Source organism: Astatotilapia calliptera, chromosome 6, assembly GCF_964374335.1.
Source record: "Astatotilapia calliptera chromosome 6, fAstCal68.1, whole genome shotgun sequence".
Lineage (NCBI taxonomy): Eukaryota > Metazoa > Chordata > Actinopteri > Cichliformes > Cichlidae > Astatotilapia > Astatotilapia calliptera.
In genome coordinates this window covers 272,163-285,955 of record NC_137427.1, presented here as the reverse complement: position 1 = coordinate 285,955, position 13,793 = coordinate 272,163, and the positions used below count along the sequence as shown (strand labels likewise).

The following is a 13,793-nucleotide window of genomic DNA, read 5'->3' as shown; positions in this document are numbered from 1 at the left end:
GCGTGGTCATGTTTACACAGTTACTTCCTGATGTTTGGACAGGAAGCAGCTTCACTGTTTCATGACAGCGAGGAAGTCATGGAACTGTGAATTTTACTTTGTTGGAAGTATTCTGTAGTATAACTACATTGTGAATGCCCTTCAAAATAAAGATCACCATGACTGTGACCAGTCAAGAGTGATGCTTTTATTTTGAAGGCTTCTGAGATTGGTTTAAATATCAGAGATAAAAATATCTCGCTGCGCAAACATGATTCCGTGTGTGCTTTTACTTTGTCTCCTTCACGCCATCATGGCTGAAAACAGACTCGTCTCCGTGGACTTTGAGGTCTTCGGGAACGTGCAGGGTAGGTCGCCTGACACGTGACGGCGAGTTTGTGTGTTTTTTGAGGTTTTACTCGCTGACCCTGTGTTTGTTCTCCATGTTCAGGAGTGTGCTTCAGGATGGTGAGCTTCCTCTTTTCCTTCACATTACTGCTGTTTTTGATCAGGATGTACCATGGAAACGTGTCACATGACTAAACGTACACACCTGTGAATGTGTGCCAGTACACGGAGGATCACGGGCGCAGTCTGGGGCTCAGCGGCTGGGTGAAAAACACCAGACAGGGCACTGTGATTGGTCAGGTCCAGGGACCGTGGGACAAAGTCAGTGACATGTGAGTCTGGCTGACCAATCAGAGCCTCCGAACACACACACACACACACACACACACACACAGATATATCCTTTAATGGATTTTTATTTGAAAATGTCAGTGCAGTATTACAGCTCCCATAATGCTTTGCAGGTCTGTGCTGTCCTCATTTGCCTCCTCCTATGACCTGGCTATGACCTCACAGTCAGAGCAGGAGGAGGACTGAGGAGCAAGGAGCTGCAGGAGCATATTCGGAGAGGCAGGGCCACAGTTCTCCTAAACTACTTGTGTGTGGCAGTGAAGCGCTCTGATACGATCACATGACTCTCACCTGTCACATCTGTGACATCAGACGTTTACATTAAAATCAAGCAGGTCCTTAAACTCTTTATGCCACAACTCTGTCACTCACTGGTGTGATGGGAGGGGCTAAAGAGGTGTCAGTGTGTAGTTTGTGAAATGACTCCTCCCACTCGTGTTGTAACTGTCCTGTGATATAACCTGAACTCTTTAATGAGGATGGGGTTTAAACACAATTAAGCCCCTCCTACTAAGTGATGCCAGTGGCGTGGGCTGTGTCTCTGTCAGGTGACCTCATTGTGATGAAGAGGAGCGCAGTGTTTCTTTATTCACTGTGGGGTCAGAGGTCACTGAGAAATACCCCGAATGTACTAACTGCACTCTTCTTCCTCCTCCTCTTCCTCAGGAAGCACTGGCTGAAGAGCGTCGGCAGTCCAAGTTCCCGAATTGATCGAGCCGTGTTCTCCGACGAGCGAGACATTTCCAAAGTGGAGATCCACGGGTTCTCGACTCGCTACTGAGCACGCTCACACACCTGATCTGCAGCTGACTCCAAATCTGACAGTATTGATTATTGATTGGTGACATCACTGTTTCCAATGTTTAATATGATCAGAGAAATAAAGTGTAAAGATTTACTGTTGCCATGGTGAACAAACTGAGTTTTTATTACACAGCTGCTTCCACCAGGGGGCGGCCTCTGGCAGCTGATTGGCAGCTCCTCCTGAAGCCCCACCGAGTGTATGAAGTCCACAGACCCGGAGGCTCGGTCATGTGACCGCTCAGGGCCCACTACACGTTTACCTTTGCTCACCTTCATCCACATCAGGCCTGCAGCCAGCTTAAACACATGCGGCTTCACAGCGCCTCCTCAGGCTGCTCATTGCTGACCAAATGAAATACATATTTTTTATATACAGATATAAAAACGATCGACCTGATGAAAATGTTTCTGAGTAAGAACCTTCTATCTGTGAATGCTGCTGTACTTACAGTATTAATCACATCATCTCCAGGAAAACTAGGCCAAAAAAGTAAATTCTGATGTAAACCTTTATAAAAATAAAGACACGTAACAGCAGAAAGAGAGCAGGATCTCTTTGCACATGAAAGAAGAGTTTTGGATAAATCAGCTAATTCTGTATCAGCTGATTCAGCTTGGATCACACATCTGTATGATCCACAGTCTGAAGAGAAAACATCCTTAAACATCTGCGCTGAGGCGTTTAGTAAAAGCTCATCGTCGCCAGCTGACAGAGGTGGAGGCGCACGGAGGTCAGCTCCTGCTGCGACTAACTCACTGCGCCTCTGTGTGAAAACAAATAACAGCAAGAATCATAGAGAGGCTCCGCCTACTTCCAGGTAGCCGAAGAGGACTGACGAGACCGGTCAGCCGAGCTGTGACTGATCCCATCAGATCACCTCATCTTCATTCAGCGTGCTGCTTCGTGCTGTTCGATTGTTCTGCTCACGGTTCAAACTCTTCGTCGTCACCACGATCCGCTGCGAGTCATGTGACACAGTGCTGACTGTTCAGTAAATGCTAGTGGTGTTACTATGGTAACGAATCCTGGCACAGCATCCAGGCAGCGAACCTCCTGATGTGACTCTCCTCCTGCAGGCGGTGGTTTTCCTGACGGAGGCTCAGCACCTGCTGCTGCAGCACAGCTTTGTCCCGCTGCTCCTGAACACAACATGGACACAAGTCAATGCGATGATGTCATCCGCTTGCCTCCATGACATCAGTTTAATGCGCTTTACCTTTAGCAGGTCGAGCTGCAGCTGCTGAAGAATCTCTTCCAGTTGGAGGACTTCACCTGAGAGGGAGCGGGCTGTGATGTCACTGAGGGAAGGGGAGCCGTGATGTCACTGTGATGTCAGCAATATTACATGGAAAATAAATGAGGTGTCTCACCTGTCCTCCAGGGCGGAGCTCTGTGATGTCACCCCCAGTGTGCGTTGTGTCTGATTGATGTCCGCTGTGAACAGGTGAACAACCAGCTAACTAAGAGAGAGTGGCGGCTTCGCAACAACAGACAAACAACAAACCAGATGTGACCAACGGTGAGTCATGTGACCACAGGAGGCGGTCCTTAAGTAATTTTGCCTGTAACAAGCAGTTATTTGAGTTCCTGTTTCCTGCCTATCAGCTCGAAGTGGTCCACCCCTTCTGCCATCTCCGTAAATTAGTTTCCAGACGGTTTGGAGGATGCTGAGGGTTGCTGAGGTCCTAACTGATCTCTGAGCTTTAATCTGCTCCTCGGTGAAACCAGGAGCCCTGCTCAGTTGACCTCACTGACCTCTGGGAGTGTGCATCATTACCAGGTCAGAAACGCGACACATTTAAGGACCTTAAAATCAGTTTTCAATAGCGCTGGGAGCAAAGAACAGGCACTGTTTCTCCTTCACTCACTATATATTAACAGACCTCTCTGCATTGAATCATATCTGTTATTAACCTCTGTCTCTCTTCCACAGCATGTCTTTTATCCTGTCTTCCTTCTCTCACCCCACCCAGTCGCAGAAGATGGCCCCGCCCCTCCCTGAGCCTGGTTCTGCCGGAGGTTTCTTCCTGTTAAAAGGGAGTTTTTCCTTCCCACTGTCGCCAAAGTGCTGCTCATAGGGGATCATACGATTGTTGGGTTTGTCTCTGCATCTATTATTGTAGGGTCTACTGTCTCCTTGTTGTGATTTGGCGCTGTATAAATAAAACTGAATTGGATGGAATCTGGAGGTTAGAGACTAACTAAGGTGGCTAGAGCTCAGGAGATATAGCAGGTCACCTACTAATCGCAAGGCTGGAGGTTCGATGCCCATCTGCTCCAGTCTATGTCTTTGGGCAAGATATTAACCCCAATTTGCTCTCTGTTGCATCCATCGGAGTATGAACATGTGTAAATGTTAGATAGAAAGCATTTACATAGAAAAAAGGTATTGTGCAACTGAGGCAAGTTGTGTAAAGCGCTTTGAGTGTCAGAGTAGAGAAGAAACAGTCTATCTAAATCTGTCCCAACGAGACAAGAAAGCCTCATCATAATTTAATCCTCCTTCCATCCAGGAGTTTGATAAGTTTGAGTGCAGTGACTGTTACCTCTGAAGGCTTGAGTGCTCTCCAGGTGAAGCCAGTCCAGCTGTGATGAAGCTCGTGGGAGCGGCATGTGTTTAACTCCAGACCTCAGAGCCAATAAGCTGTCAGAGTAAGAGCGGTTACCTGTGGAGGAAGGCAGGTGAGTGCTGACATTGACTTGCATTCTAAAAGTCAGAGAACAGGTACTCACTCCTCTGTAGCGGCAGTGGCAGTTTTCTGCAGATGGTGGGTGGTAGCGTGCTGTTGATACGTGGGGGCAGGTGGTCCGAGGGCAGCTGAGAACAGCGAAACAAAATCCCGTACAACATGTCACGTGACATCGTGTGGGTCAGACATCTCCATGGAGACGGAGGAGGAACACCAGGGACTCTGATGGGCTGAGAGATGAGGGATTGGTTGTTAGAATGAAAATAAAGTTGGTCAGAGGTCAGGGTAAAGTTGCAGTCAACGAAAACTGGAAACACCATAAGTCGGACTCGTTCCTGGTGGGCTCCGCCAGGGCTGCCTTTTTCACCGATTCTGTTCATAATTTTTACGGAAAGAATTTCTAGGCGTAACCAAGTGGCAGAATCTCAGAATCTCATCTCTGCTTTGTGCAGACAAAGTGATTCTGTTGGCTTTATCAGGTGATGGCCTCCAGCTCGCACTGGAGTGGTTCACAGACAAGTGTGAAGCGGTGGAAATGAAAATCAGCACCTCCAAATCTGAGGCCATGGGTCTCACCTGAAAATGGGTGGAGCTTTCCTCTCCTCAGAAACTCTCTGCAGGAGGGGGAGATACAGGAGAGGTGGAGGAAGATCTCAGCCTGGGCGTCTATTGTCTCATGTAGTCTGGAAGATGAGTGGATGGTGGGGTGGGTGCAGTTTTCTCTGTGGTGGGGTTGGGTGGACTGTCCCGGGCTCTGTGGGGCCGGGGGACGCTGCGGCGCTGGGCCCGGTCTGGATGGGCCTGGGCCCCCTTTCCCTGGCGGGTCGCGGAGTATGGGGGTGCCTACTGGGGTCAGCGGGGGAGCTGGCCCTAGGGAGGGGTCACCTGCCCCTCCCTTCCTTCCCTCTCCATCTCCAGCTGCCTCCCTCTTCCCGCTCCACCACAACCACCCACACATGCAGGGCCTTGGAGTAGGGGTATGTCACCAGGGTGCAGAGGAGGCTACCCCCCCCCCCCCCCCCTCTGCCTCTGCCTCAATTTTATCCCACAACTTAGACATTCACATTACTCACACTCTCATTACACATACATATAGGATCTTGGGGGTGGGCACGATACACGGACTCCAAATTACCATCAGGGTGTACACCCCACCCCTGGCATCGTTGCCCACCTCTCAATTTTAAATACACGTAGACATTGAGGGCTAGCAGGAGGGACCATGCGCTTACCTGCTGCTCTCTGGCAGGTAGCTCTATGCCCTCCTGGGTTTTAAATGCACCTTAGAACACACATGCATCAACACTACAATGAGCGGGTGGAGGGAGGTTTGGAGGCCTATCTCCCCCTACCACCACTTCCCCTGCCAGTGGCGGACTCCCTCAGGTATCGGTGCGTTGGTGGTTCTTTGTGTCCGGGGGTGGGCGTCCAGGTACACACCGGCTCACTCCTTGGCAGCCGCTTATCGGGGCCTGGAGCCTGGGGCTCGCTCGGGCCACTTCGGAGGTGGGGTGCCCCCGGCCTCTCGGCCTGGGGCTCGGTCACTCAGGCACAGCTGGCTGCCGGCGGAGCTCACGGGCGCGTCACTGCAACTCCCCCTGGCTTCTGCTCCGCGGCTGCTGAGTGAGCCCTCATCTGGGACTCTCCTCAGCTCTTTCTGGGACAGTGGCGCAGCTGCCCCTCTGTTGGTCTTCCTTGGTCTCTTGTGTTCTGGGGGCCTCTGGATGTCTGGAGTTTTGATCTCCTCCATACCTGCTTCATGCCCTGGAGGACGGGGCTGTGGCTCCCCACACTCCCTAGCAGATCGTTAAATGGAGAAACCTTTGGAATGCAAGCATGCTGATCCACACAGGTGTGCACACAGGTGTACACATGGGTATTCACAGACGCGGACTACAGCTTTCTTGGCTGCTGCCTCAAAGCACATTGTGCGCTGTCTATCTTGCGTGCTGCACAATATCGTTTATTATTTAGTATCTACTGATATCTACTGCTAGCTAGTTTATTGTGATGGTGCTGTTTTTTTATTATGTTGCTCTTTGTTGTTTGCTTTCTCTTCTGTTTTTTTTCTCCATACAGGTGACCCAGGTGTTTTTTTTCTTGTTTTTTTTCCTTTCCCCCCCCCTTTCTCACCGTCTCTTCTCCCCTTTGGTTTTCTTTCTCTCCCTCTCTTTCTTTCATTCTTTCTCCCTGTCCTATCCCCCAGTCATGTCTGTCCCGTTTGTAGCAACTGAAAATAAAATAAATTCATAATTATAATAAAGGTCAATCAAATGGACCAATATGGCAAGGCCACGATGATCCACTTGGTAAAATAAATCCGCTTGGCATCTTTCTTGGCCTTAAGACAACAATTCTGATGCTAAAGATCCAAACGGGACACAAAAAAAAAAAAAAAAAATGGGTGGAGTGCCCATTCCAGGTCAGGGAACAGTTGCTGCCCCAAGTGGAGGAGTTTAAGGATCTCGGGATCTTGTTCACGAGTGAGGGAAGCAGGAGATTGACAGACGGATTGGTGCTGCAGCTGCAGTGATGCAGACACTGTACCGGTCTGTCGAGGTGAAGAGAGAGCTGATTGTAAAAGCGAAGCGCTTGATTTACCGGTCGATATAGTGTTTAGATGAGATATACTCTCGTCTAGAAGAGATATACTCTGTTTATGGGAAAGTTTAACAGGTTGTGCTTCAACCTGTTTCTAATAATTAACCAGAGATGATGATCATTATGATGATACGACAGGAGCAGCCTTAGTAACACCAACCAACTATCTTCTTATGGCCTCTGACAGTGGACTCATCTCTGTGCTTGTCCTGCTAGACCTCAGTGCAGCGTTCGATACTGTCGACCATAATATCCTATTAGAGCGATTAGAACATGCTGTAGGTATTACAGGTACTGCACTGCAGTGGTTTGTATCATATCTATCTAATAGACTCCAGTTTGTGCATGTAAATGGAGAGTCCTCTTCACACACTGAGGTTAATTATGGAGTTCCACAGGGTTCAGTGCTAGGACCAATTCTGTTTACATTATACATGCTTCCCTTAGGCAGCATCATTAGAAGACATAGCATACATTTACACTGCTATGCAGATGACACCCAGCTCTATCTGTCCATGAAGCCAGATAACACACACCAATGAGTTAAACTGCAGGAATGTCTTAAAGACATAAAGACCTGGATGGCCGCTAACTTTCTGCTTCTTCATTCAGATAAAACTGAGGTTATTGTACTCGGCCCTGAAAAGCTTAGAAATATGGTATCTAAGCAGATTCTTATTCTGGATGGCATTACCTTGGCCTCCAGTAACGCTGTGAGGAACCTTGGAGTCATTTTTGACCAGGACATGTCCTTCAACGCACATATTAAACAAATATGTAAGACTGCTTTCTTCCATTTGCGCAACATCTCTAAAGTTAGAAATATCCTGTCTCAGAGTGACGCTGAAAAACTAGTTCATGCATTTATTACTTCCAGGCTGGACGACTGTAATTCATTATTATCAGGAAGTCCTAAAAACTCACTGAAAAGCCTTCAGCTAATCCAAAATGCTGCAGCAAGAGTCCTGACAGGGACTAGAAAGAGAGCAGATTTCTCCTGTTTTGGCTTCCCTTCATTGGCTTCCTGTTAAGTCCAGAATTGAATTCAAAATCCTGCTCCTCACATACAAGGTCTTAAATAATCAGGCCCCTTCTTATCTTAATGACCTTGTAGTACCATATCACCCTATTAGAGCACTTCGCTCTCGCTCTGCAGGCCTACTTGTTGTTCCTAGAGTATTTAAAAGTAGAATGGGAGGCAGAGCCTTTAGTTTTCAGGCCCCTCTTCTGTGGAACCAGCTTCCAGTTTGGATTCAGGAGACAGACACTATCTCTACTTTTAAGATTAGGCTTCAAACTTTCCTTTTTGCTAAAGCATATAGTTAGGGCTGGACCAGGTGACCCTGAATCCTCCCTTAGTTATGCTGCAATAGACATAGGCTGCCAGGGGATTCCCATGATGCATTGGGTTTTTCCTTTCCAGTCACCTTTCTCACTCACTATGTGTTAACAGACCTCTCTGCATTGAATCATATCTGTTATTAACCTCTGTCTCTCTTCCACAGCATGTCTTTATCCTGTCTTCCTTCTCTCACTCCAACCAATCACAGCAGATGGCCCCGCCCCTCCCTGAGCCTGGTTCTGCCGGAGGTTTCTTCCTGTTAAAAGGGAGTTTTTCCTTCCCACTGTTGCCAAAGTGCTTGCTCATAGGGGGTCATACGATTGTTGGGTTTTTTCTCTGTATCTATGAAGCGCCTTGAGGCGACTTATGTTGTGATTTGGCGCTATATAAATAAAATTGAATTGAATTGAATTGACAGATGTAGAACAATAAACATGTTATTAAATCCAATCTTACATTTGAACTGGGGCCTTTTCATGAATACATTACTAATAATTAATGAATGACAAAGAAATGAGCCTCACCTGTTCACCTGCAGTGACATCAAATTGCTTCACGCCAACATCTTTTATTGGAACACAGCTGAATCTGCAGGAGAAGTTTATTGTTGATTAGTGAGCTGTGATTTAATCAGTTTAAAGAATCAGAACCTGAAAAGCAATCTGTCCCAATGCTTCTTTAAGGGGCCAAGCTAGTGTAATTCTAGTGCTGGACCCCAGCCTGGCACTACATGGGGAGGGCTGCTTCAGGAAGGGCATCTTTGCCAAATCAAACCTGCGGATCACCAAAACTGAGATTTGCATATCGGAGCAGTCAGCGCTGGGTTAACAACGATGGCTAACGGGATGCTCATAGAAACACTGCTGCTGTTAGCCAATGACAAAGTAAGAGGAGAAGGCATGTGAGGAGGCAGTGAGACAGACTAAATGCAAAGAGAGAGAAGGCTGGTATGATGGAGAGAAAGAAGATAGATATCTTATGTGTGCAGGAGTCCAGGTGGAAGGGAAGTAAGGCCAGGTGCACAGGAGGCAGACTGAAGCTGTTCTACCATGGTGAGGAAGAGCGAGTGAAGATGAAGAGTGTCCGACAGGACAATGAGTTTGAAGCTGGAAATCGAAGGCTTGATGTTGAATGTTGTCAGTGTGCATGGCCCACAGCCTGGCTGTCAGGTAGAAGAGAATTTGGTAGTACTGGGACTGGGATGGTGTCTCCTCTGGACAGAGGAAAAAGGAGACTTTGTGCAAAAATCAGGAAGCACAGGAAAGTATTCAAAGGAAAGGGCCGTCACAGAAATAGTGGGATAGTGAGGGAGATGAAGTAGGCAGAAGTACTGGGAGGTTAGGCGTACCGCAGAGGTGGCAACGTGAAACCGGACACTAAGGAAAGAGAAGAAGACTTGTACTGACTGGATATGCAGAGCAATCGAGCTGGAAAAGATGTGCAGCAGGACAGAGATAGAAAGAAAACCCTAACCCTCATGGGTGAACAGTTTGTGTTTACAAGGTGGCAGGAGTATTTTTAGGAGCTGACGAATGAAGAAAATGAGAGAGAACATACAGATGTGATGTTTGCTGTGAGAGGTCAGAAGGAGCTTCAGACGGATGTGTCGAACATATGATAAGTGTCACGGCCAGGAGTCAGTGTCCAGCTGATCTTTCTCTCAATTCAATTCAATTTTATTTATATAGCGCCAAATCACAACATAAATCGCCTCAAGGCGCTTCATAGATACAGAGAAAAACCCAACAATCATATGACCCCCTATGAGCAGCACTTTGGCAACGGTGGGAAGGAAAAACTCCCTTTTAACAGGAAGAAACCTCCGGCAGAACCAGGCTCAGGGAGGGGCGGGGCCATCTGCTGTGATTGGTTGGGGTGAGAGAAGGAAGACAGGATAAAGACATGCTGTGGAAGAGAGACAGAGGTTAATAACAGATATGATATTAACTCCAACTTCCACTCTCTCTCTCTCTCTCTCTCCTCTTCTCTATCGCCGGGACAGAACTCATTGTGGGTTCACGCCCTCGTGAGAGGAAACACCTGAGCCAGGGTGGCCAGCATTTAAGCCAGGAGGTGACTGCTGTTCTTCGCTGGATCATTGTCTGCCACGCGTTAGTGAAAGTCAAGTCTACAGCTAAGCTAAGTCAAGTGTTTGGAAGTGAACTGTGTAACTAATCCTCGTCTCCCTGTCTACAGACCTCCTGGATTCCCTCCCTGTGTGATTCTTGGTGTCGAGTGTGGACGAGTGAACCTGTGGCCGTGAGTGTGGAGAGTTTGGAGAACGCATGACCACCCCCTTGGATTTCCCCGGAGCTTAAATAAATATAGCACTGCCCTGCACTTCCTGTAAATACACAAGCTGGATCCTGTAAATAAATGATTGTGTACAGCTGATTCAGGAGTCCCGCGCTTGAGTCCTCACTGTTGAACCGTAACAATAACGATGGCATGGACTCAGCGGACTCCAGTTTTGGATATTGGCTGAGGAAACCGGATGGGGACAGTCGGCATTGATACCCTGCTGAATAATGTTTGTGATGAGCTGAAGAATGAATTAGTGATGAGCAATGTTCCCTCTAATGTTTCATGTGTCTGAGCGAACACACAAACTCCCTGAGCATCCCTTGGACCACTGTGAGCAACAGCAGACGTGTGCACTGTGGTTACTGTGGTCATGGTCATCTAATCCATCCAAGTTACATGGTTTATTAAAATAAGATAAGATAAGATAAGATAAGATAATGATCAAATTACAGCGTTTATGTTAGACTACTTTTAAACTGCTTTAGCCCACTTACAATGAAAATGTTAAAAAAAAAATCTAGCCATTGGCCTGTGTAGCATGTTAACACTGTTGGAAGTAAAAATAACTTGAACTCCAATTTCGAAAACACAACTTTCTTTTTCTTTCTTTTTTTCATAAAGCTCTTGTATTATGAGTCTGTGGTCTGGGAGAGAGTCTGTAACTCTGCCTGCAAAATACAGCATATAATGACCAATGTTGGGCAAATAATTATATAGTTACTCCTCAAAAAAGTAACTCCGTTTGGCAAACAACAAAGTTTTAAATGCAGCCAGTGCATTTTTAAATAAACATTTCAAACTATTTACAGAACAATCAGCTGTTCTGCATCAAATCTGATGCCGCACAAATTATTTGTGTCGCTCCAAAAAATAATTTCTGTCCACTATGAGATGAAGGAGAACAACAGCCTGATACCTGCAGGCCTGACAGCAGCAGATGTGTCACTGCTGTAACACCTGTGACACTCAGCAGTCGCCTCATTGTTCTGACACACACAACAAAACTATTGACTACACTACACACTAACTAGAATAGAATAGAATAGAATAGAATAGAATAGAATTCAACTTTATTGTCATTGCACATGCACAGGTACAGGGCAACGAAATGCAGTTTGCATCCATCCAGAAGTGCTTTAGTGATATAGATATATTACAATATATATTAGCAATAATATAGATATGTGAGTATATTACAGAAATGGGTCTATTATGGTATGTTATAATGTACACGGTATGAAGTATGTTGTGAATATTCTATAACTATAAGTATGTACAGGCTGTAGTGAGTACAAGCTATGTACAGGATATGAACAGCATATAAATATGAAAAACTATACAGAATATGAAATAAATAACTTTACAGAATCTGGGATATACAGCTATACAGAAATGGGAACTATGCAAGTTGTAAACAGTTGTAGGATTAAAGATTATTGAATGTACAGAATGATTATTTACACAGAGCTATACAGTAGTGCAGTTAAGATAAGTGAGGGTGTAGATAGTTTCTACAGAGGCTATATAAAGTGCTGGTGGTTGTGAGTGGTGGTTCAGTCCATGTTATTATTGTGTGTTTGAGGGTACAGTTGTCCATTGTGGGTGTGTGTATGTTCAGTCCATGAGTTTAACGTGGGTCAGATGTCAGGAGGCAGAGTTCAGGAGTCTGACAGCTGTGGGGAAGAAGCTGTTCCGGTACCTGGTGGTCTTAGTCCGGAGGCTCCTGTAGCGCCTCCCAGAGGGCAGGAGGGTGAAGAGTCCATGTGATGGGTGACTGGGGTCTTTGATGATTTTCCCAGCCCTTTTCAGAAGTTCACCAGGATGTCTGAGGACAGGTGGTTCTTCCTCAGAGTCCTCAAGAAGAAGAGGCGCTGGTGAGCCTTCTTGACCAGCTTGGAGCAGTTGGTCGTCCAGGTGAGATCCTCGGAGATGTGGACTCCCAGGAACTTGAAGCTGCTCACACGCTCCACAGCCGTCCCCTTAATGTGGATGGGTGGATGTGGGTCAGCATTCCTCCTGTAGTCCACGATGAGCTCCTTGGTCTTCTCGGTGTTAAGCAGCAGGTTGTTTCTGTCCCACCACTCAGCCAGACGATCCACCTCCTCCCTGTAGGCGGCCTCATCGTTGTCACTGATGAGGCCAATCACCGTGGTGTCATCTGCAAACTTAATGATGGTGTTGGAACCATCAGCAGGTCTGCAGTCGTGGGTGAAGAGGGAGTAGAGGAAAGGGCTCATCACACAGCCTTGTGGTACACCGGTGTTCATCGTGATTGTAGATGAACAGTGGTTATCCAGCCGGACATGTTGGGGGCGGTTGGTCAGGAAGTCCAGTAACCATTTGCAGATGAGGGAACTGATGCCCAGGTCTGTCAGTTTCCTGATGAGTTGTGAGGGGTGGATTGTATTGAATGCTGAACTGAAGTCTATAAACAGCATTCTGGCGTAGGTGTTGTTGTCCAGGTGTGAGAGGACAGAGTGCATTGCGATGGAGACTGCATCCTCTGTGCTCCTGTTCCGGCGGTATGCGAATTGGTGGGGGTCCAGGGTGGGGGGGAGACAGGATTTGAAGTGTGCTAGGACCAGTCTCTCTAAGCACTTAGTGATGATGGGGGTGAGTGCTACTGGGCGGTAATCATTGAGGCAAGATGGGTTGGAGTTTTTGGGTATCGGGACGATGGAGGTGGATTTGAAGCAGGCCGGTACCACAGCGTGGGCCAAGGACAGATTGAATATGTCTGTGAGCACTCCTGCAAGCTCCCCAGAACACGCTCTGAGAACACGCCCGGGGATGCCATCAGGGCCTGCAGCCTTGTGGACATTGATCCTGCTCAGCACCGCTCCTACATCGGTGGGGGAGAGAGTCATAGGTTGGTGGTCTGGCGTCATGTCTGCTTTGGTTGTGGTTGTGGGGTTCCCTCGCTCAAAACGAGCATAAAAGTTGTTGAGCTCGTTGAGGAAGGAGACATCAGAGGATGCGGGGGAGGGTTTGGTGGTCCTGTAGTCTGTGATGGTCTGGAGTCCTTGCCAGATTGCGTCGGGGGTTGGAGTTGGAGAAGTGTTCTTCTACCTTCTTTTTGTAATGGTGTTTGGCTTTTTTGATGCCCTTCTTTAGATTAGCCCTGGCTGTACTGTAGGCGTGTGCATCTCCTGACCTAAAGGCAGTGTTGCGGGCCTTCAGGAGGAGACGAACATCCCGGTTCATCCAAGGCTTCTGGTTGGGGTACATGGTGATCCGTTTCTGGGTGGTGACACTGTCTGTGGTTTTGGAGATGTAATCCAGTACAGATGAGGCGTACTGGTCCAGGTCTGTGTGGGTGAACATATTCCAGTCTGTGTTTTTAAATCTGTCCTGGAGCACTGCGTCTGTCCCC

The 13,793-nt window shown here is 47.4% G+C and overlaps 2 protein-coding genes across 5 annotated transcripts in view; one reads left to right on the top strand and one right to left on the bottom strand.

The window, feature by feature from the left end:
- Positions 1 to 25: 25 nt before the first annotated feature.
- LOC113023535 (acylphosphatase-2-like) lies at positions 26 to 1,581 on the top strand. Its single transcript, XM_026169614.2, has 4 exons — positions 26 to 347; positions 431 to 447; positions 550 to 659; positions 1,345 to 1,581. The coding sequence occupies exons 1-4, from the start codon at positions 251 to 253 to the stop codon at positions 1,457 to 1,459; spliced, it is 339 nt and encodes a 112-aa protein (XP_026025399.1). The 5' UTR covers positions 26 to 250; the 3' UTR covers positions 1,460 to 1,581.
- Positions 1,582 to 1,977: 396 nt separating this feature from the next.
- The window catches only part of LOC113023489 (signal-induced proliferation-associated 1-like protein 2), a 47,276-nt gene continuing 35,460 nt past the window's right edge, over positions 1,978 to 13,793 (bottom strand). For 3 of the 4 annotated variants that reach the window (XM_026169521.2, XM_026169523.2, XM_026169522.2), the window contains exons 15-20: positions 8,641 to 8,704; positions 4,217 to 4,403; positions 4,030 to 4,149; positions 2,854 to 2,917; positions 2,700 to 2,781; positions 1,978 to 2,622 (exon numbers count right to left, since the gene is read on the bottom strand). In XM_026169521.2, coding sequence (XP_026025306.2) covers positions 2,494 to 2,622; positions 2,700 to 2,781; positions 2,854 to 2,917; positions 4,030 to 4,149; positions 4,217 to 4,403; positions 8,641 to 8,704 — 646 coding nt within the window. In that variant the 3' untranslated portion in view covers positions 1,978 to 2,493. Of the gene's footprint in view, positions 2,623 to 2,699; positions 2,782 to 2,853; positions 2,918 to 4,029; positions 4,150 to 4,216; positions 4,404 to 8,640; positions 8,705 to 13,793 lie in introns of those variants that run through there. The other variant, XR_013909373.1, reaches the window with a different exon arrangement.

What these genes read in the sequence shown, in the direction of transcription:
- LOC113023535 (XM_026169614.2), top strand. Translation starts at nt 251, where the DNA reads ATGATTCCGTGTGTGCTTTTACTTTGTCTCCTTCACGCCATCATGGCT. An exon ending in TGGGACAAAGTCAGTGACAT is followed by an intron (nt 660 to 1,344) that starts GTGAGTCTGGCT and finishes CCTCTTCCTCAG; the next exon opens with GAAGCACTGGCTGAAGAGCG.